Here is a 23,439-nt window from a genome sequence, read left to right on the forward strand (position 1 = left end):
CAAACATCTAGTGGTAATTCTTAACCTTTTTGCTTGCTTGGTGTATTTTTCTTGCACAAGCTGGTCAAGGGGTACGTGTGAGGAAAATACTGAAGGTTTTTGTAGCTAAAATGTTGTGTGGCAGCAGAAAGAAATGAGCCATCACACATCACAAAACATCAGGGGTAAATGCCAAGTTCTGCAGTGAGCTACTGAGAATCAAAAAGAGCCGGAGCTCCTTTCTTCACAGGCTCGTCTGCTTTGATGTTCAACAGTGATGCAGGTAGAAATCTAATGCAGACACAGTTTCTGCGTCAGCCTGGATGGACTATAATGCAACACAAACACACAGAATCTTGTATTCTAAACATGGGACTCTCTTTTCTTCTCTCTCTCTTGACCTGAAAAAATAACTTTTCACAGCAAGTTCAAGTCAGGGTTTCTGGGTGTTTGCATGGGGGATTTTGGGAGATGGTGGCATGACTGTGCGAAGAACTGTGTCCTAATTCCATCCTAGACTGCAATTATAATCAGCTTATAGAAAAAAATCTAAGAATACTGCTCTAGCAGGCAGTATAAGCAGTTCATTAGCTTGATGTTTAAATGCATGGCTGACACTTTAATCCAGAAATGCAATGCACAGCGAGCATATAGAAGATTCTCACAGATGCAAAATATCTGTGGTGAGTCATCTTTAGAAATCAGCAGAAATATGCATTTTCAAGGTTTGTTGCAGTCATTGGAAAACATCTCTGTCATTCTAAAGGAGCAACTATTGTTAAACCACTATTTGAAATGACTATCAGCTAATCCCACTGGTTGCCTTTACACATTTGCACATTAACAAATAAAATCAGGTACAAAGTAAACATTTGTCTGTACTGTATCTATTTAGTTGATGTTTTTAATTCAAGGTAATTGCCAACAATAGTGATTTTGCAGCCATTATTCCAATAATTAGTCAACACTCCTGTAGTTCTTTTCACCCAGTGTGAGATATCGCTGCTGACAGAAATTTCTGGTATCTCTGACTCTGAATTACACCTTAGAGGCTGCATAGTATGAATGTTTTTCCCACTCTGCCACTCCTAATTAGAGTCTGTATGATAAGACATTAGCTGCTGAAGCTATTTCTTTGTAAGATTTAATTGGCAGTGAAATTCCATGGTCTCATTTTGGATATATGTCTGTGTGTGTATTGCCTCATTTCCTCTTGGTGTATGAAAAAGTACATTGGTTTCTTGTTTAGGTTGCTGTATTATTTAAATAGCAAGTCTTTTCAATTGGGAAACAAATTAGGTCAAAAGTTGAACAGTGTAGCAGATTGCTGCAGTTAATTTCTGTTCTTTTACACGAGCAGTAATTCTGTTACAGTTTTGCTGTGTGTTTACAATCTTTCTGCACACAATTCATTTCCTTTCCTCTTGAAAAAGCACTGTTGCCATGGATTATGCACTCCAAGGTGTAAATGTGATACATTATTTCAGCTTCACATTGCAGAACCATCGCTGGTTTGCTTCATTGACACGTCGGTGACACAGTTGTGTTTTCCCTGTTGCTGTTTTTAGATACGAAGTGGCGAAAATGCTGCTAATTTAGCCAATGAACTGGCACGGCACACACAGGGCCCGGTGTTTGCTGGAGACGTGAGTTCCTCTGTGCGCCTGATGGAGCAGCTCGTGGATATCCTGGATGCTCAGCTGCAGGAGCTCCGGCCCAGCGAGAAGGACTCAGCTGGACGCAGCTTCAACAAGGTACTGTGGAAATTCCTGTCTGGCTTCAACTTTTTTTCCCCCCTTCCTTTGTCTAGAGTCTGTGAAGGCATGACTTCGAACATTCTTTAGCAGGACACCTACCAAAACACAACCCTTCACATACATTCCTGCTTATATCTACACACCCATATTCGTGGACACACACAGTGTCAGGTGAGGGGTCTAGGGAGGCAGGTCTTGCCCTGAGGGGAGGCTCATTCCTCTTCGGCTCCTTGGTAATTACCGGCTTTGGAGACACAGGCTCACCTGGCAGTTCTACCTTAAAGGAGCTAATGGCCATGAGCCCCCTACCAACATAAAGAATAACTCCTCATTGCTGACAAGTGCGGAACTGCTCTCCCCTGGAGCTCCTGCGAGCACTCAGCGAGAAAAGAGGAGGCCTAAAACGTGCCAACTTCTCTATGCTGCTTGCAGTCCCGGGGAGAGATGAGTGACAGTTTGAAAAATTACATTGTTATTCAGACTTTCTAGTATGCAGTTTCTCAGTAAACAAGGTGATTTCCACTAAAATTACGCCTTTTGATTGTGCCTTAATGCTCACAGAGATGCATTACTGTCGTACATTTAAAAATAAGAGCCAACACGTTGTCTCACTGCAGCTAAGATAGTGTTTAAGTAATGTGAAAAATCAACAGTGCAATCTGATAAGCTGATTACAAGCAACAATGACCAAAGGTAAAGGGCCATAGCTTTGGTTTTGCAGATTTTTAAGTCTTAACTAGAACTCTCATATCTGTTACACAAGCTTGTTATAATGTAAAGCATGCTGTGGCAGGGTTTTGACTTTTTGATCAGTATTTTCAAGCAACCATTGGTTTTCAACAATTTCTACATGAGAGTAAAATCCATAAGCAGATTCACCTGAGTTGCACAATCAGCAGTAGTGAACATAACATCTGCATTTATCTTGTTAAAATTGCATTTTCACCACATGTACATTTAATATAATGTCATTTCATGTGAAACAGGAGGTGTACACACCGTAGTAGACTCTTGTGAAATATACTGTAAGATTTCTTACAACACTGTCTCAAAAATATAAAGCAAATCGACATCCCCTTGAAATGGTTTCTGTTTTTCTTCATTTGCATGTCTGTACTTGTCACAAGCTAATTGCAAACAAGTCACCTTTTTACTTTGCCAAAAAATTATCTTTTTCTCAAGCAGGAAATCAGGTTTTCAGAGTCCCCTGTGCTGATTATGAAAACTGGCTCGGATTTTAACATGACACCACTGCAAGCTAACTAATAACTGGTTGTACTAAGAGGGAAATTACACATGATACTGTGATACCAAACATCATGCAAACACTAGAAAGAGAGCTGGTTTTAGAGAAGCTTAAATGAATACCAAAATACTGGAATTGTCCTTAAACTTTCATGCCACATATTAAGGTTTAGATTGGGTTGTCCATGTTACAATATGGAGGTTGTAATCTGAATGCACAGAACATTTTGTCTCAATGTTTTCCAGTTCTGCGTGAGAGCTACAGGATGTGATTTCCTCTGGTTTTACTCAATTAGGAAGACAAGGCGACTTATTTAATGCCAATACACCAGCGGAGGGTTTTTTAACAAGAGCTAGTGCTGCATTATTCTCTCCATAGCATGAAATACAAATGACCCCATTCCACATTGTTTATCTTTCCAGTGTATTTTAAAGCATCACTAATAGGGAGCATCAGAGTCTGGTCTCAGCAAATTCCTCCTCACTGCTGTGCATTTCTCATCTTTTCTCCTCACTATTAAGTGATCCATATTCATATTAAGCATTCAAACACCGCTCCTCTGAAAACCATTTAGAGCTGTAGCTCTGTCGCCATGTTTTATAGACCTGTGCCTTTTCTTCTTTTCATTAATTCTGTTATTTATGGTAAGTGGCATGATTTAATGCTTCCTCTTTTTCTTATGATCTGTCTTTTTGTGCTTGATCTTCTTGTTGTTTGGAAAAGCTTCAAAAAAGAGAGAAGACATGCAGGGCCTATATGAAGGTATAACTACTACTGTAGGCTTTTATGTTGCCTTTTTTTTTCTTCAACCCCCATTGCTAATGCCTGACCAGCGGCATGCAGCGCTGTCTGTCTCCATGTCCTTGGCTGTCTCGTTACTGTATGTGTGCCTGGTGACCTGCTTGTACAAGATATAGCTGCTTCCTCATCCGGCTCGTCTGTCTTTTCTGCTGTCATTCTGTCCATCTAAGGATGCCAACGTCAATATCACTCTGTCTTTGTCCTGTTTACCCCTCCTCTGTGTGCTATCACTTGTACATCTTTCATTTTTCTCTCTCCTCCTCATTTTCTTCTTCCTCCACTCTTTCTCTCTCTCTCTCTCTCTCTCTCTCTCTCTCTCTCTCTCTCTCTCTCTCTCTCTCTCTCTCTCTCTCTCCCACCTCTCTCTCTCTCTCTCTCTCTCTCTCTCTCGCTCTCTCTCTCTCTCTCTCTCTTGTCGGCTTTTCATACGTTGTGTGAATAATTGCCTTCCCACGGTCGTAATTGCACCTCCCTGTCAGCCAGAAGTGTGATCAAAGTGGCAGTGTGCTCAATTTTCACTTGCTTACATTGTACAATTTCTGGTCTCCCTTGTCCCAACAAGAAAAAAAAAATCTCCTTTCACGTCACAGTTGTGTTTTGTCTGTGAGATTAATTTCTGAGCACATTAATATGTTTGTGGTCTGTTCGGATTTTTCCGTCTTTCCCCAAGACATTGTGTTTTTCCTCTGAGTTTGTTTTTAGGTTCTGCTGAAAGACAAGGGCATGGTGTAAACACTCAGGATGAAATGCCTCACATGGCATGAAACAAATGATCTGATTTTGTAGCTCTCTGTGGCTCGTTCTCACTCGATGTCTTACTTTACTGAGAGAAAAAGGAAACTTCTGTTTAGCCATGCTAGCGGCATGACACTATGGATGTCATTGTCATAGAGTCGGTGAAAGCCAATCCGTCTGTATACCACTGGGGTCTAGACTGAATTATGTAGGATGGATAGCCATGACATTTTGTATAGGCATTCATGGTGCCCAGAGAATGAACCCTAATGACTTTGTTTATCCAAAAACTTTTCCTGTTTTACCATGAGACTTACATTTGTGGTTTGAAAATAGTGCTCTGTTTCAACATTGCTCTCCTATAACATAGTTTTATCCACTGTGGACAGTTTTAAAAAGGATTAAAATCAATGCAGCAGAACCAGAGATATTGTCTTTTTTATTCCACACAGACTTCTTTCTTATCAAAACCAAGCATCTTTCTTACCCACAATGCAGCTCAACCACGAACAGATCAGCTCACAGAGATTTCAGTATGTGATGCTAGCAGCTAATGTAGCATCCAACCTCTGTTCTCAAGTCAAATGACACCAAATGATCTGATAAGCTCACCACACAATAGCAGAATTTTGTATTCTTAAAGTTTGTATCTTTATTCCCTGCTTGTGTGGATTAAAGAGACACGACTCAAGGAAAATATCAAACTTTTCATAACCTCATTTGAAGCAATCATAAAGCTTTGTTCTTAATTCACATAATTAAAACAGAAGCAGTACACCAAATACCTGTAAACAGACTTTGATGTGTAAAGTTCTGTGAAGTTCCCTTCAGTAAAATATCCTCACAACTTTTAGATGGCTACTTATACAATTTGGTGCAGACATTTAAATCCCCCTAAAGAGGATTTGAAATAACTTTTGTGATCCTTCAACTCTTCATTCTGTGCCATCTTCAGATCAAAACCTTAATTTGTCCAAACTGCAGAGCTAATTACTTTCCAGCAGCCTCTGTTTCACCTTGTGTTCAGTGCTAATTATCATACTAACACACCACACTAGGATGTTAAACATAGTAAACATTATACCTCCCTCATTTTGGCATGTTAGCGTTTACACTACGAGGATGTTAGCAAGCTGACATTAGCAGTTACCTCACAACTCAGAGGTGCCTACAGTAATTACAACTTAACAGAACTGCTAACTTGTTTTTGTGTCACCGCTAATCATCATGCTGTTTCTCTTGAAAGTAAGTGTTAGCTGGTGTTTTCCCCTCTCGCCATGTGAGTTGTTTCTCTTGCCATAAGGGTTTGGGGAGTGGAGTGGTGGTGGTGGTGGGGGGGGGGGGTCTCCTCTGGTAGCACCCTTGTGGTTGGTAAAATGACCTCCACCCAGACGAAAATTAAAAAGGATTTAATCAGAACACAGATCCCTCTTACGCTAGACAAATTAGAGACAGAAGACTTTTTTTCCTCCTTCCCCTTCCTTGAGTCCTTTGAGGATGGCTCAGCAGGGAGGGTGGGGGGCATTTAGTGTCTGTCTGGTTGTAATGGCTCCGACCCTGTAATAGCCACTACTGTCTCCTCTGCTCACAGACACACACACACACGGTCAGACACAGTCACACACTTAAAGCTGCCATCATAGTCACAGCCCACAAGCTTCTAGTTGCCTGCAAGGTCAGGGCCACAGAGATTGATTTCTGTGCTCCAGCCTAATATAAAGACACACTGAGAGCCCAGTGTCTGGACACTGTCATCGCTGCTCCTGTGGTTAATATGAGCTCAGTGGTTAAATGTTGCGGTTAATCATATATTGGTGCAGACTCTGGTTTTATCCTTTTTTCTCGTTATTCCAGGCAAACGGATAATCCTGTCTGTGGTCAATTAGTGTTTTGGATAATCACAGCTGTGACTAATTGGTACAGTGAGCAAGGCCTTGTTTTGGTTAATTACCGTTATTGTGGTGGGTCTCGCTGTGGTTAATGGCACCTATGGTTAAATTGTCACTCTTAATTATCACACCAGTGCTTGCTCCAGATTCTGGATCATTGTACAAACTGTCGGTCTTAGGTGGGAGTCTTAGAAAGTTAGCGATGTGGTTGTTGGTTGTGTCACGCAAGAGTCATGAACTTGCCCCGCCAAGGTCAAAGGAAACTCTTGTTTTATCAACATATGATACTTGTGTGGGTTTTGTGGAATGTTTTGCTTACTTACTGCTTATCAGAAAGCAGGAAATGAAAGGATTTCTATTTAAAACAAGCAGAAATTCCCCCCAATCTTGACTTAGATTTCCACTCTGGACGTGGATTTCATGGTAAAGCCCCTGTTTCTTCATGGGACAGGCATTCAGGGCCATAGGGGGCTAGATCCTGTGCGGGAAATAAGAGTATTGTTCATGATAATTGTTCTTTTGTTTAAAAAGCTGCCTTAAACCAGGAATTGAGAATGCAGCTTTGTAGACAGCTTCATCCGGTGAATGGGAAAAACATTTGGTTCCTTTTCCCCCCGAAGCATTTTTACATTATTCAATAAAGAAATTGGTCCGGCAGAGGCTTCCTTAGATTAGGCCTCTTTTACCCGCACAGAATATTAACATTATCGTATACTGCATTTTTTATTATCATATTTATTTTAGTCACCCTTTTGCTTCTTTGAACCGTTGTGTTCAGCCAGAATGATCCTTATATTTAAGTTTTCAGTTGCTGCTGTCACTGTTGGCCATGCATGACCCTGCTTTTCTTTTTTTTAAAATCATGTGCTGCCCAGTCCCCGCTCATTGTTATTAAACTGGAGTTATGATCGGAGAAAACAGCTAGCTGACATTTCACTTGTCTCCATGGATACAGGCAATTGTGGACACTGTTGACAACCTCCTGAGGCCGGAAGCTCTAAAATCCTGGAAAGACATGAATTCCACAGAACAAAGCCACGCCGCCACAATGCTTCTGGATACCCTGGAGGAGGGCGCATTTGTCCTTGCAGAAAACCTGATCGAGCCGGCGATCGTAAAAGTGCCTGCAGAGAATATAAGTAAGTTCCTCTCCAATAACTATAAAACAGATAAAAACCACATGCACATACCTGTCAGTCACAATTTATTATAGTGATGGTTATGTGTTGTTTATTTTTGGCTGTGCATCAGTCCAATTGCTTCAAAGTGAGTGGGGAAAATTGTCTCCGGGGTGATTTTTTTCTGTGCACGAAGATTTTACCTCAAGGAGAAAATCATTACAAGAAATGGCCACCCACTACTGACGTCACAATAACAGGTTTGACTCAGGAAATATGTCCTCACAGACAGTTTATTAGCCCCATGATCTCATTCATTTAGGTCACCCTTGTGCAGTGAACTGTCATATTCCTCCCCATAGCTCTTTGTTGCTATGGTTATGGTCTCCATCTCACCCCTTTTGTCTTATACTTCAGTGATTTTTAATCTTTTTCTTGCATAGTAAAGTCACCTTATTGAATGTGTGCTGCAAGATGAACTGTCCAGACCTCTGGGAGGGAAAACAAAGAAAGCAATTGAATGGCTTTGTTCCATTCATACAGCACTCTATCTGTTCTCCAAGCCTTTCCCATTAAGTGGTAGTTAGCTAAGCTGATAAGGACTAGTTGCTCCATCTCTACCAAAAGCACTGATTAATACATTGTGTAATATGCTGTATATTGGCGTCTTAATCACAGCATTCAGGCGTTTTTTTAATCAGCTTCTCAAGCTCTCACTTATCTTTGCAATAGAGATAATTTTACAGCTGATAAACATAAACAGAGCCATATGAAGGGATGCACAGATAAAAGCTTACCTGACCTCTCATGAAGAGTTGAGAAATGTGAAAATGATTGTTGCTCCTAATTAGCAGTTTCGTCAAAGCCTGAGTGGCACCTCCAGGCAAGCATCAAGGGCAAGACAAGGGAGGAGGAGTGAGGGAGGCAGAGCAAAGAAAGAGAGAGGGAGAGCTGAAAACTAGACAGAGGAGGATAGCAACAAGAGAACAATTCCTCATCTCCGTCTGTCAGAAGCCATCTATCTGAGGAAGTGAGGCCATTTCTGATGGGAGGGAGTGCGCTGATACGTGTGTCCTCCTGACCCTTCAGTAATTTCACACATCAAAGGGAGCACCACCCGGCAGCTGGCATACCGGAGAGAGAGAGAGGGCTACAGGAATTTGGAGGATTTTCAGAGATTTGCTCGTCGAGGCCCGGAGTTATCTGAACCCACAGGGGAGAGGAAAAGTAAAAGTAAAAGCTCAATGATATTTTTGATCCTATGAATATTTGACATTCATGCTGCAGTAGGCTGTGTGCCTGCGTTTGCTCATCCTCTATCGTCGCCCTTGTTGTTATTTTTTCCTTTTGCTCTTGCCTTGGAGGGTTTCACAATGCCAGCCAACAGCTTAGCGACATGATTTTTTTTTAAGCAAATGACACTCAATGCACTCACTGCCAATGAGATGGGATCCTGTTACAGCTACAATAAACCTTGAGTCTTTATACACTCCCCGCTGGGCCTTAACGGTAGAGCTCTATTAAGCATCATGTTCTGCTTTTGAACTGCTTCCTGTGAGTAATACATTTCTTTTCTCTCCCACCCTCGCCTCCTACCTTCTCCCAGTGTTGGATGTGTACGTGTTGAGCACCGACGGTCAGGTGCAGGATTTCAAGTTTCCTCAGACGAGCAAAGGTGGAGCAACTCTTCAGCTTTCCTCCAACACAGTCAAAGTCAACAGTAAAAATGGTGAGAAAAAATATCACTCCTACAGACGCATCACAGTTAGGTTTCACCTTCTCTTGACCTGTCTGGGGTTGTGTCAGCGGTTTGCTAGTGATGCTAAGCCTCTTTCTGGAGTACATGGCTGTTTTTTTTAATCCACGAAATAGAGATGAGGGCATTCAGATTAAAAATGTTCTTAGAAGTACTTGGCAAAATTTTAGAAGTCTGCCCTCTTATTATGACTACAATCAGACGATCACTACCACTCTCAAGTCTGAACATAAACTATAAAGTTCATGTCATGTGGTGATAGTTTTAGCTTACTAGGAAGGCGACAAGCAGGGGAAGAGTGACCTTGGATCTGTCCATTACAACTATGGCTTCTACCAAACACTAAAGCAACTTGTTTTTCATTATTTGGACATAGATGAAGCAATGGGCCTGTAAGAAGAAGATTGTGACATTTATGGAAATGTGCTTACTCCAAGAATTTCTGCTGATGTTCTGTATGAGCCAGGCTTACAGTTTCCCATATTTTAAGTGCCAACCCAAGCTAATTAGGTGCCTGCTCTAGCTTTTGTACTTTATGTACAAGAGAGTATCATTTATCTTTTTGTTTAACTCTAACTTTCATAGCAACATTTTCTCTTAATGCTGACCAATTCCTTTAAGGTTGGAACCACACAAAGAATTGCAATGTAGCTAGCATCTCGTTTGACTTTAAAGGTAATTAATACTTTCCTTGTTCTGCGCTCTGTCTGATGATCTTGTCATTGCTGGTTGCAGGCGTTGCCAAGCTTGTGTTTGTGCTCTACAAACACCTGGGTCAGTTCCTCAGCACCGAGAACGCCACGCTAAGGGGAATGCGGGACCTGAACAAACGCAACCTCTCCCTCACCGTCAACTCCCACATCCTGTCAGCCTCAATAACCAAGGAGTCCAGCCGTGTGTTTGTCGCCGACCCCGTGATCTTCACACTGGAGCACCTGGATGTAAGCCCCCCCTCCCCCCGAGACTCCTCCGGACCACACTGCACAGCTTTTACAATAGGGAAGCAGCTGCACAGCTTAGCGGGGCTTTGATGCTATTTTGTGGCAGAAAAACTGTTTCAGTAAAGTGAAGGCATTTGTTTTATGCTAATGCAGGATGGGTACTGATTTGCAGTAATCAGTGATGTAGAATAGTAGAGTCAGAGAAGCAAGCGGTGCTTTCTTTGTGTTTGTCTTTAGCCCTTTGCCTGGTAATGGCCAAGAAACCATTCTCTGATCTAAAAATGTAAGACATATTATTAATCAAGAGCTCCTTAATTGCTTTCTTCAAAAGAGAATATCACACTGACTGACTGTTTTAGTCGCCCTGATTCTTACTGGTAAAAACGCACACACAGATGCAAAGTCAATCCTAAAGGTACATTGATGTCTGACATTGAGACATATGAAATATAAAAGGTGTGTTTGTGTACGATCATACATATTGCAGCACTTGTTCATTTATGTTTCATCATCTTTTCTCTGTGTTTGTGTGGTTTTTTTGCAGAAGGAGCATTACTACAATCCCAACTGTTCCTTCTGGAATTACTCGGAGCGGAGCATGATGGGATACTGGTCCACTCAGGGCTGCAAACTGCTCGAAACTAACAAGAGCCACACCACTTGCTCCTGCAGTCACTTGACCAACTTTGCCATCCTCATGGCTCATCGGGGAAATGTGGTAAGTGGTTGGCACGAGACATTTTTCTGTCTCAGTTAGTTGTTCTTCCGTTTCACTGACAGATTTGTGCACACATGGCATGAACAAGAACGGCATTTCACTGGAGATAATTAGATTATTGCTGGAGGGGAAGGTAAAGGGGGTGGGGGGGGGGGGGGGGGAGAAAAAGGAAGCGGGCTGTCACTTTAAAAGAGCGAGATAGTGGATCAGGGGTGGAAGAGCCTTAACATTATCAGAAGTAATTATATTTTACCTGTGGTCCGTGTCTAATATCCCTCCATGCATATGTCCCAGAGAATCATGGGAAAAGGTACAACCTCTGCTTTAACTTATGTTTCCATCCTTCTTGAAGTGGTGTAGGATCCATTTGGTCGTGGAATGCAATTACAATCCAATTACATGATAAATAGCATGTGGAGCAGGGACCCAGCCAGTAATAAATGTGGAGGATAAGTTTGTGGTTCCTTTAATAATACGTCCCCACTCATGAACTCTGTCCCTGTCATCTGTCTTAACCTCAACCTTAACCACAGCTTGAAACCAGAGCCCTGAGGCTGGGCTTAGCCTCACACCAATTCCCTCCACATCACCTCAACTGCGATTCCTGCCCTCAATAAAATTACAAATATCCCAGGAGGAATTGCCTCACTTTCAGGCCAGCATGTCCTTGAGTGATACTTTGTATGGTCAAGTCTGCTATTTTCACATTTGCCTGGTGCAACGACTTGAGCATGCAAGGTTTCAGATTTTCAAAAACATGGCGTGATCTGACCTCAAAAACAGAACCCACATGTGGACATTATATCAAATGGTTGATTTCTGCAATGTAGGCCCCATAATGTGGTCCAAACATGTTCAGTTTGACGGCTATATGTTATCAGGTTTGAGGGACAGGTTCACAATTGTTCACATCTTTCTGAAATCATTACTCAGGTGTGTGTATTAACTGAAACATGTTTTGCTTTCTGAAATCATTTCTCCTATTCACAGAGGCCATTTATAACTCCCATACTACTGCACTTTATATCTTTGATAGAGAACAAAGTCCACAGTGCTTCTCGAGTGCAGAAATTACATGTCAGTTCATCTAAAGTCTCTGTGAAGATTCAACAGTCAGTCATTCAGATCAAGCGGATCTCTTCCAAAGTTTTTAGTCTTTTGAGTTCAAAGTTCCCTCTCTTTGTTACTATCCCTCAACCGCAGTCCTTCAGGAAAACGGTCTGTGAAAACACAAAGAAGGATTTTATACTTAAGAAGTCTGTTACTTTGAAACACCTGTTTTATATTAACCTTGTATTAGCTTTAGATAAACTTTAGAATAAATGTTTTGGAAAGGGCAAAGACTGTGGATTTGATCACATATCACTTCGATACAAAAAGATTTAGAAAAGAGACTTTTTGAATTTATTCAGCCCGAGTGAAAGTACCAGCATTACTCAAAACTCTATCATGTTCCTCTGGCCTTTAGTGGATCTTCTCCTTTTCTTATTTTTGGACACAGAAGTGCTGTTTATGTCTGAAATCCACAGCTGCACATCTTTCTGTTAATAATATGTCTATCTATAAATGATAGATTGCTGATGTTTTGGTAAGGCTGTGTTTCCATTAGAAGTACTAGAGGGGGTCTTTAGTTCCAGGAGCTTCTTTGCAAGACACCCATTCTAAAAACAGACATTTTTACAGCAAAAATAAACGTATTTACAGCCTGGTACAGATATTCAAATATTAAGGTTATGAGTTTGGCACAATTAGGAGCATTGCTGACTTGACTGAGTGGCAGGCACACAGTAGCTGTTAGGAGGATTAAGGCAAACCTCAACTCAGCCGCTTTATCTCTTGCTAGGTCGACCGAAAGGTAGGTTGAGTCAGCATTTCCAAAATGGTGAACACCATCCATAGTCTTCAAAACGCTGCTTCAGACTCAAGAGACCAAGATACCACATCCATGTTTTATACAGTCTGTGGTTTAGCCTTTAGGGTAGAGGTTAAAGAAACGTATGATTGGGAACCGTAGTTATTACAGCATGTCACATTGGTCTCAATGTTGTTCTTTGTACATAAATATTGTTCCAAGACAGACTTAGCATAGAACTATGAACACATCTCTTAATTTACGAACTGAAGCCTTAGAAATTTCCATTTTAATGATAACATCCACACATATAGTACATCAAGGTTTCCAGGAGGTCAGCTCTTGCTCTTCAACAAATATAGCTTCAACCATTATGTGCTTAAATGCCACCAGTCATTATAAAAAGTGTGGAGTTAAAGGTCAGTCCGTGCTCTGTCTGTTTCTCTACAGGGGGAAGGCGGAGTCCACGAACTCCTTCTCACAGTCATCACACGGATGGGTATCGCAGTGTCTCTGGTGTGCCTCGCCATCAGCCTCTTCACCTTCTGCTTCTTCAGAGGTCTGCAGAGTGACCGCAACACCATCCACAAAAACCTCTGCCTGAACCTCTTCATTGGCGAACTCGTCTACCTCGTGGGCATCAACATGACAGAACCAAAGGTAGCAAGGAAATTACACTGCAGAGGGTTTTAACTCTCATTCTGCTGATGAATAGAATCCCCTGCTGTTATTAACCTTTTAACACTTAAATTATTCCCTCAATTTCCCCCTTAAGTGTTCAAAGAGCTGGTGAGAAATTCACAACAGATACAATACCATACTCTCTATAGCTGCTTGTTCCTGTACTTTCAAATCTATTATACTGGTTCCAAGGGCGATATTTACATTGACACATTTTACTGCAAATGACTGCACTATTTTATCAACAAGAAATATATATATTTCAACCATGATTTTAAACTATGTACAATTTCATATCATCAGATATTGAGTACAGTAGGCTACCAAAGCTTTATCCAAATACTTGTGGCACAATGTGGATTTCAACAATGGACATCACATCACAGTAGCATGAATCATATAATAAAGAGATTCTAGGTTATAGATAAATAATAAGCTTAGTTTAGTGTTGTTTGACATGGCTTAGCCTAGTCTAGTTTTGCTAAGTTTAGCTCGGCTTAGCTTGGTTTAGCTCTGCTTAGTTTAGCTTATCTTGGGCTAGCTCTGCTTAGTTTAGCTAAGCTCAACTTGGTTTAGTATGGCTTAGCATTGCTTAGTTTGGCTTAATTTAGTGTAGCTAATTGTAGCTTGGCTTAGTTTGCCTTAATTTAGCTTGTTTGTGAAAGCCATGCTCTTTACGGTAGCAAGACGGATTCTGAAATGATTGATTGCACCCAAGCGGCATCCTTCGGTCTCAAACTATGAAGCCCATGCGGAAGTGTTATAAACTGCAATTCATTGAGAATCCGCTTGAGGCTGGCTGCAGAGACCACATACACACCAATTCAAAAAAGACGATCTTTGCAGCATTAATAAACATGTTTACAGCCTGGTTCAAAAAACGGCTTGGCTCTATGTAGCTAATTTCTCTATCGGCACACACTGTACAGGGGGTGAATTTTTTTCTAACGTGACGGTTCAGAAGATATTAAGATTACGAGTTTTTGCCCAAATAAAGACATGACTGACGTGACTCCCGGTCGGGAACACATAGCTATTGGCTAGGAGGCTCACCCTACGTCACACTCTGCCTGGTTGAGTTCCGCATTTCCAATATGGCTGCTGCCGTCGATTTGCTTCAAAACAGCTCTCAGGAACAGATGGGTGACGTCACGGATACTACGTCCATATTTTATACAGTCTATGGTATAAACACAACCCATTTAACAATCAAAAAAGGTTTTAATCCTGTACCACTTATACAATCACCGATTTAGTTTGTTTGAAACTTGTTTATTTAAATATGTGCTTAGTCAGTAGCATCGCAGCAATCTGACACATTTTATCACCAAGAAGAGAAATTAGAGTGTCCTTTTCATACATTGAGATTCATTCAGTCTTTTGTCCACTTCATGAATATTTACGCTCATGTTTAGCTTTTTTTTATCAAGTTCATTAAGTGAAGTGAATAAAGTGAATTGTTTTTCGAGTAAGTTTCTCTTACTCTGGTCCTCCCCCCCACCCTCTGGGCTCAAGGATGCTTAGAATCAAAGCAACCCCTCTGACATGACATGTATTAATTTGATCCAATCAAGAATATTGATTAGAGAAGCTTTGAGCTGAGCAAATAGCTGATCCTGAAGATATTGTTATCTAGTGAAGCAGGGCTAATTTTGCGGGTCAATAAAATGCTAAACAGAAGCATTAACACAGTCTAGAGGAGTAGAATGTAAAAGTCAATCTGAGTTGCACGGAAACATTAGGTTCAACAAACCCTAGATCCTGCTTTGAACAACTTCTCACCTTTGTGTGTGATGTCCACATGCATCTTCTCCTCAGTTGGTGTGCTCCATCATCGCCGGTGTTCTCCACTTCTGCTTCCTGGCTGCATTCGCCTGGATGTGTCTGGAGGGTGTGCAGCTGTATCTCATGCTGGTGGAGGTGTTCGAGAGCGAGTTCTCTCGCAGGAAGTACTACTACGTCTCGGGGTACCTCATCCCGGCTGTGGTGGTGGGGATCTCAGCAGCTATTGACTACAGGAGCTACGGCACGCAACGGGCGTAAGTCTTGCAGGGATTCTTCTTCTTCCTTTGTGTGAGCATTAGTCATCTCTTCTCCCCACGGAGACACACAGACACGCACAGCTTTCATGTATGTGCTAATGATAGTGATATCACAAAGTGTAGTCAACCTCTAACCTCAGGCAAATTTACACCCTGTCACTGCTAAGATAAGAGACTGTGAATAAAGCTGCAACACTAATGAATGTGCCGGCTAGCTGCACCGGCCTGCTGGGTTTTTATTCTTTGCATGTGGGTAATTGCTGCTCTTGTCAGTTAAAAGTTTATGCGCTTCTTCGGCTGCTGCTGGTCTTCATCCAAGCAGCAAGTGCTGATTTGTAAGACTGCAATCCTCTAATATATGGGATTTAAGTAAACTTCATTCCATTGCTGTAGTCTTCACTCCATTTCTGCTTCCTGGTGATAAACAGAGTGAAGAACAACTCCTTCTTGAATCGTTTACAATACACTGTGTACCCCTCCGAGTCTTAGGTACACAGTCCGACATCCCACATTTGTAGACATTTTCAGACTGTGAAGTCATGAGTCCAATAACCGCTGCCTTTGAGACAGCAGCTTCTCATGGCTCGAGGCCAATACACCCCCAAGGTCGGTTTTCTTCTCTGTGGTTGGAGGAGTCTCTTTTCTGTTGCTGTGGCCTCTCATCCAGCCAGCTCTGCTCGACCCTGATCGATGAGACACAACTTTGTTTTGGCAATGAGATGATTTAATGAACTAAACACCACTTTTTGCTCCCTGTAGTTGCTGGCTGAGGGTTGATAACCATTTCATCTGGAGCTTCATTGGACCTGTAACCTTCATAATTGTGGTAAGTTGTAATTTTTCTGCAAGCGTGTTGTAACTTTTCCCCTTCAAAGAAAAGCTTTGGAAACAATTTATAGATTTTCTCTTTGTGTGTTCTGCGAGCCTCTCCTAGCTCTGCTTTCTCAGATCAATTTGCATGAAAGGAAAGTGGTCCCATTATAGCTGACACGAGGACATCAGTGTCCACTCAGCTATGAAATCCTCTGAAATCAGAATTGGTGAGCGGCAACAACTTAAAGCTGTGTGGTCCTCGCTGTACAATCCTGAAAACACCCCCCTCCTCCTCTCGCTATCGGGAGGAGAAATCGTCTCAGGCATGAAGGTCATTTGCTCGGTGGGAAAACAAGGGTGATGCTGGTGGGGGTGAACATGGAAGTAATGAGTGGGTGGGCCAGACAACCATTACCACAGCTCATAGCCCTGCTGAGGATCATGACACGTCCCAAGCCAATCCCTGCACGCGGACATCTCCATCTTCACCTTTTAATATTTCATGTGCTGCTCTTGGTGTTCAAAATACACAAAGACACACACTTACACACAACACATGCATGCATTCAAGCAGGAATGCATGCACGCAACCCAAAACAAACTCACACTGCATATCCATACAGGCTCATATGCTTAACACACATGTAAATCTGTCTGTAGGCTGTAAATACATGTAGAAAAAATGAAGAGAAGTGCTGCGTCAGCATGGCTGATTTTAAGGGCTGTGTTTGGTAGAAGAGTTAGAGACCTGAATATTGTAGTACTTGGTCCCTTGGAGACCAGGCGTGATGGGGGGGGGGGGGGGGAGTCCATATGCAGTTTGCCTCAGCTTTCTGCAGAGTGCCTTGCCTCGCTGGCTGTCTGTCTGTCTATCTGTGTGTGTGTGTCTGTCTCATCGGATCTGTGTCATCTCTCGCGGCTGTGTTAAATGCATCTCCAGTCACTCGACTCAGGCGGACGTAAAATCGGCCCCAGCGGCTGAGAGACAAAACTAGGCATTACTCTAAGCTGTGATCTAAAAGCCTCTCTGTCTTCTTACCCACTCCTTTTTTTCTCCTCCATCTTTCTTTGTTGGTGTCCATCTGTTTTTCCACTCACATTCTTGTTGTTTCCATTTCAAGAAGCCCGTTTTTTTCCTGTTGCCTTGTAGTGTTTCAGAGTGAATCCATATGGGATAAAAAACGAGGATCCTCTGCTTATTAGTGAATGAAGTGTTTGAGAACAATATACAGGGATGATTGGGCTTTGTTTTCCTGCCAACTCTTGACTTTAATTGTTTATCTTTCCCCTTATGTATAGTGTATTAGTCACGCAGGCTTAGAGCAGATACAGGATATACGTTTTTAATAACATTAAAATACAGAGACACACTTGTTTGTCATGAAATATATACAATAATACATATCAAAGGTTTGAAATGGTTTCGTGCCAATATTGAAGCACATCTCCTCCCTCTCCCTCGGTGGCCGTGAGGCCCCGCAGTGCTTACAGAGACACATCCTGAGAGCATGGAAACCTTTCTGAATGTATGGCTTGAATCACTTAAATGTTTTTCCTGGCTTCAGTAAAAATTGTTTCTAAAATATGGCACTCAGCTCTGTTCTTCTCTGTGCTGTACTGGAGCTTTTGTTCACTGTACGTCAGGTCTGTTGGACTACATCAGATATACATTCTGATACTTGATGAGGATTTGCACTCTGGGATTGACTTGAATGTCAAACACGAGAGGGAGGAGAAACTTTCTATGCAGGCTTTACGTTGAAGGCCAGAGCGGTGTGAAGTAGAGCATAGCATGAAGCTCTCACTGTGTTTTTTATCTGTGGAAGTCAGTGTGCTTTATGATCCACACTGAGGCTTCACATTTTCTTATTCCTCCTGGTAGAGGTAGGCTGCTGTTGGCACTTACTATAGAGCCAAAACAAATATAGAGTAAGCAATATTTTATGTCAACATGAAAAGAAAATACAGATTTCACCATCCGGTGCTGGAATGGAACTCAAGTACAAATTTGAGGTACATGAACCTGTCTGAATTTCTTGTGATGCTACCAAATAAATCTCATCCACAGAGAAATATTGTGTTTTGTATTGACACTATGTGACAGCTCACACATTGAGAAAACATGAAGACCTCAAAAATAGAACCCTTTTTACTGATTGAATCATCAACATGATACACAGAGCAGTAGTGATTAGTCATGATTAGTTGAAAATTAACCAGCAGATGTTTTGACAATTAGTCATTTTTCATGCAAAACATTTCAAGGTTACAGCTTCTTAAATGTGAGAATTTGTGGACTATTTTATCAATAATAATTCCATAAAATTATTCTGAGGTAAGAAATATTTCTTGGACAAAAAAGATTGAAGTGTCTTGACTGTGAGCCCTTTGTGTTTGTGATTCACATTTTATTTTCTTAAGAAAAAAAAAAAAAAATCAGGAAATCCATCCATAGATATAATGAGCTTCATCTGTCCAGTTAACATAGTGAAATGTTGCATTTCCATTGATCAGAGGTATGATGATTTAATGAATTGAATGTATGTTTCTAATGCTGTGAGTTGCAGGTTTTTTACACTGATAAGGATTCATTGAGTGCTGTATTACTGTTTTTTTTTTTCCCAAGTAAAGTGACATGACACCCCATCTCACCTCACCTCACCCATGTGAGCCACAGGAATTGTATTTCTTTCTAAGTGCAGTGTGTAAACCGTGATCCACGTCTGTTTTGACAGGTCAATGTCATCTTCCTGGTGGTGACGATGTTCAAGATGGTGAAGCACTCCACCTCCATGAAACCCGACTCGTCCCGACTGGGGGGGATCAGGTGAGGGTGTCACTCTGGGAGATTGGGTGGCCGCAGCACACTGGCAGCTTGCTCCAAGACTGTGTGTGTGTGTTGGGTTGAGTGATGTGTGTGAGTGGGTTTTAAAGAAAAATAATAAGCCCCATTATTTCTTTTTCCTCCCTCTTGAAATTTGAAAAGCTGCATTTGACCAACAGGTTTATTTGACTTTCTCTTTTTCTTAAACCAAGACCAATATTTTTCCCTTTCAGATTTGATTTATAGGCACCTTATTAGTTCATTTTATGATTTTAGTGTTTGCACAACGCTGCATATATATTCCCTTTTATATTTCTTCATAACTGCATTTTTGACCTTTGGTATCTTTTCTAGCATGGTTTACAGGCTTCTTCTGAAAACTGATTCGCTCACATCCTCCTAGATTTTAGGATGGTGAAAACAGAAAAAAGAGACGCCACCCCATCATATGGATTCCAGTGGGCGGCATTTTCTTGATAAAAAGACAAGTCTCTTTACATTTCTCTGCCGCAATCCTCAATATGTTTGAGCGCAGGCCAACACATGTTATGCTGGTGCTGGATTTTTCAGCAGCCTCTTAGATTTTTGTCCCTAAAAAAAACAAATAATAAGGAAAAAACTTGTTTTTGCACAAAGAAAGCTGCATTCATTGATGCTGGATTTCGCAAAGTAAGAAGATCATCAACTGTCATTAATATTGATTGACCTCCAGCTGCTATATGTTAAGTTTCTGTGCTTGATCAGATAAAGAAAATTGCCTTGTTTTATAAAAAGCACCGCAACTGTCCAGTGAGTCTAACCAGCTCGCTCTCAGTAACTCTGCCTCCGTGGATCCTCCATCGATGGCAGTATTGTCGTCCCATTTCTTCTCTCCTGTCTGTACTCACTGTCTCTCTCTCTCTCTCTGGGTGGTTCACTTCTCTCTTGTGTATTAATAACGACCAGCCCTTGTCATTGAAAGGGACTGTGAAGTTATCTTATTTCTTCTAAGCTTTCCAGGAAGCCACCAAGGGGAAAAAAATGCTGCATTTGCAGTCTTTTGGAAGACCAAGGGGAAAATTTTTATTTTGACAAACTTTGAATCAGCATGTGAACGCTTGTGCAGCTTGTCTGAAAGGAACTAGCAAATGATTGTTTAACGAGCTGCTGTCCAGGAGGAACATCAAACTATCACTGCTGATGAAACTTTGTACACTCATTCTGATTTAGCAGGGATTTATATATTTTTTTCTCCTCTGCAGATCATGGGTGTTGGGAGCTTTCGCCCTCCTTTGTTTGTTGGGACTCACGTGGACCTTTGGCCTGTTCTTCCTCAATGAATCGTCCATCGTGATGGCTTACCTCTTCACCATCTTCAACACTCTGCAAGGGATGTTCATCTTCATCTTCCACTGCCTCCTCCAGAAAAAGGTAAAAACTGTCAGCTCATGGTGAAACTTTAAGCTGTGAGATTGAGTCAAACAGGAGAATTTTACTTTCAAATGAAGAGTGAATCATCAAGAAGCCATTCATAAAATGCAAAACGTTTGCTTCCACTAACTTCTGTGTGAGGATTTATTCTTTTCATCAGTTTAAATAGATTCATTTAATGACTTTTTCCTCAAATTTACTGACTAGAGTAGTTATGACCTAATCCCCTCAAACTGACGAACACATCTTCAGTGTAAGGGAATGGAAACAATTTATTTAACAAGTATTTTTAATAACTTATAATCCAAAGTTGTCAGTCAAGCAAAGACACAAAAATAAAGTTTGTTTAACATATTTTATAGGATAAGTTGATTTTTTATTGTGTCTTTTTTTTACACAATCGTTTTCAATGCTCCTGTGGATTCCTTTCCTAACTATTTTATTTGCCTATAACAATTTTTTTTTGAGCTAATGGTAAAATTTTTGCAGGTGCAACTATCTCACTTGTTATAGGCAAATAAAATAGTTAGAAAAGGAATCCACAGGTGGACTGAAAACAATTGTTGCAGCCTCACTGTCACACACAACAAAAGTAGGGTATATCTGTCTTAGCATATACAATCCTTCAACTGGAGATATGGATCTGTAAATATTTATATGGTGACATTTTTAGACTCCGCCTGGGGCAATTCATGCTATTTTTGTCCATTTTCACCTTCCAGCAGCCATTTCTCGGAGCTTCTTCTCTGCAGTATTGCAGTGTGTTTGTTAACCTCGCTCTGACGTATGTGGCATCTGAATTGCTGTCAGCTTTGTGGCATTTGACAAAAATGTGGGATTAGCTTCTGTCATTGGCAGAGCGGCATGGTGGTGCAGTGGTTGGCACTGTCACCTCTTCTTCAAGCCTGAGTTCCCTCCTACAGTAAAAAAAACACGCAGGTTAATTGCAGATTCCAAATTGCCTGTAGTTGCGATGGTGAGCGTCAATGATTGACAGCCTCCATGTGTCAGGCCTGTGATTGGCTGGCAATCTGTCCTGGTTGTACCCTGCCTCTTGCCAAATGTCAGCAGTGATTGGCTCCAGCTCCAGGGTGAAGCTAATGGATGGATGGATTGATTGATGGATCACTGTATCGGGGGATTATGTAGCTGTCTGTGCTTACGCTGTCCTGATCTTTTGTTCGTCTGCAGGTCCGCAAAGAGTACAGCAAATGTTTCCGTCAGTCTCAGTGTTGTGGCGCGCTGCCACCCGAGGGCCCCCACAGTTCAGCAAAGACAGCCACGTCTCGATCTACAGCCCGATACTCATCCGCGACACAGGTACGTGTAGACCAACATTATTATATATATATTTTAATTTTTACATAATTAAAAGAGAAAAGAACAGATTCTCGTACTCAGTGTCTGTCCCACAGAGTGCATTATCATTTTAAACTCTAAAATCCACATTTATGAGCTGAGCTGTTGCAGTGATTTTTATTCAGTCCTGGGTTCACCATCTTTGTTATGTAAATACTGTCGCACACAAATGTGAATTCATTTCATTCCTGTTTTAGAAATGTTTGCTCACACTGAAATTTTCACATGCTTAAGAAATATCTAGATTTTTTTTTTTCCTTTTTTCTTATTTAGTTTTTTTTCAATTTATTCGCAAACTGTTTGGAAAATGAAATTCCTTACAGACAAATGACCTTGTGGTTAAGAGCCACAGAGAGGCAGAGGAATAAAGAAAGTATTGATGAAGCACAAACACATTGTTGGTTCAGGTTTGTCCCAGGATGTGCTGTCAATAAAAAAAATGTGACACATAGACAAACTTATTCTTTAGCAAGACAGAAAACTCTCTGTAATCTCCAACCTTTGATATAATTTAATCACTGTTAAGTAGAGCCTCTTTTTTTTTTTAGTGCTGCACTAAAATTCACTCTGTAAATTTGAGGCTTTGTTATCATATCGTTCGACTGCCAAGGTTATATATCAATGGTAGTAATGCTTTACATCAGGAAATGTTACAGTTCAGTGAAGTTAGCTCACAGTCACTAGTAATGTATTTAGATGTTTCTTTTATACTTTTTCTCACAGTCAGACAAAAGAGTCTATTAGAAAGTAGAGCGACAGGTAGAAAGTTATCACAGATTAAAGGGAAAATAAAGTCAGCTTGGACAGATCATGGATGTTTCTATGATGACTCCTCTTTGACTGTGAGATCTATCTTAAGAGCACTTCTGAGAATCTGATGGCTACCCAGAAAAGGCGCTTCTCAGGGCTGATGTCTCACATTACAGGCTGTGAGATTCATGGAGTGTCCATTTTCTATATCAATTGGATCAATAACTCGTGCTTCATAGCACGATCATGTCGTCAAGCAGTGGGTTAGCAGAATCTTGTGTACAAGTGTAGCTTTACATCACAAACTCTTGTAGCCACTCAATCCTCAAGGCCAGAAGCCTTTAAAGACAGCGGCACCATGTTGAGTCCTGATCAATGGCTGCTTTTTCTCTCTACCCAGAGCCGCATCAGGCGGATGTGGAACGACACTGTGAGGAAGCAGTCGGAGTCCTCCTTCATCTCGGGAGACATAAACAGCACCTCCACACTCAACCAGGGTGAGCAAGCATTTCTTCTCCTTACCGCCACCAGACGAGACACATATGCCATTCTCTTTGAGATGGAGCTCTGAATTCACAATACACACTTCAATGGGTGCAGCTCGGGGAAAGAGGGAGGCCTGATTTAATGTTGCATTTCTCTTAGTATTAAGCAATCAAAACAAAAACAGCAGCCTGTGAAGCGTCTCTCCAGCACTTTCCTGCCTCACTGCGTCCATGTGGAAGGAGAGGAATACAGACAGAAATGGTTGTTAGTGGTGTTTTGGTA

General features: G+C 41.3%; 1 protein-coding gene across 4 annotated transcripts in view; it reads left to right on the forward strand.

Annotated features, from left to right (window-relative positions):
- LOC117826589 (adhesion G protein-coupled receptor L2-like) overlaps nucleotides 1-23,439 on the forward strand; it is an 89,855-nt gene that overhangs the window by 59,171 nt on the left and 7,245 nt on the right. For all 4 annotated transcript variants that reach the window (XM_034702751.1, XM_034702752.1, XM_034702749.1 and 1 more), the window contains exons 8-19: nucleotides 1,548-1,733; nucleotides 7,363-7,546; nucleotides 9,132-9,254; nucleotides 10,017-10,222; nucleotides 10,767-10,940; nucleotides 13,243-13,452; nucleotides 15,292-15,512; nucleotides 16,275-16,341; nucleotides 19,064-19,155; nucleotides 20,394-20,562; nucleotides 21,754-21,882; nucleotides 23,072-23,168. In XM_034702751.1, the coding sequence (XP_034558642.1) occupies nucleotides 1,548-1,733; nucleotides 7,363-7,546; nucleotides 9,132-9,254; nucleotides 10,017-10,222; nucleotides 10,767-10,940; nucleotides 13,243-13,452; nucleotides 15,292-15,512; nucleotides 16,275-16,341; nucleotides 19,064-19,155; nucleotides 20,394-20,562; nucleotides 21,754-21,882; nucleotides 23,072-23,168 (1,858 nt within the window). The remainder of the gene's footprint in view (nucleotides 1-1,547; nucleotides 1,734-7,362; nucleotides 7,547-9,131; nucleotides 9,255-10,016; nucleotides 10,223-10,766; nucleotides 10,941-13,242; nucleotides 13,453-15,291; nucleotides 15,513-16,274; nucleotides 16,342-19,063; nucleotides 19,156-20,393; nucleotides 20,563-21,753; nucleotides 21,883-23,071; nucleotides 23,169-23,439) is intronic.

This window comes from Notolabrus celidotus, chromosome 15 (assembly GCF_009762535.1).
Source record: "Notolabrus celidotus isolate fNotCel1 chromosome 15, fNotCel1.pri, whole genome shotgun sequence".
Taxonomy (NCBI): Eukaryota; Metazoa; Chordata; class Actinopteri; order Labriformes; family Labridae; genus Notolabrus; species Notolabrus celidotus.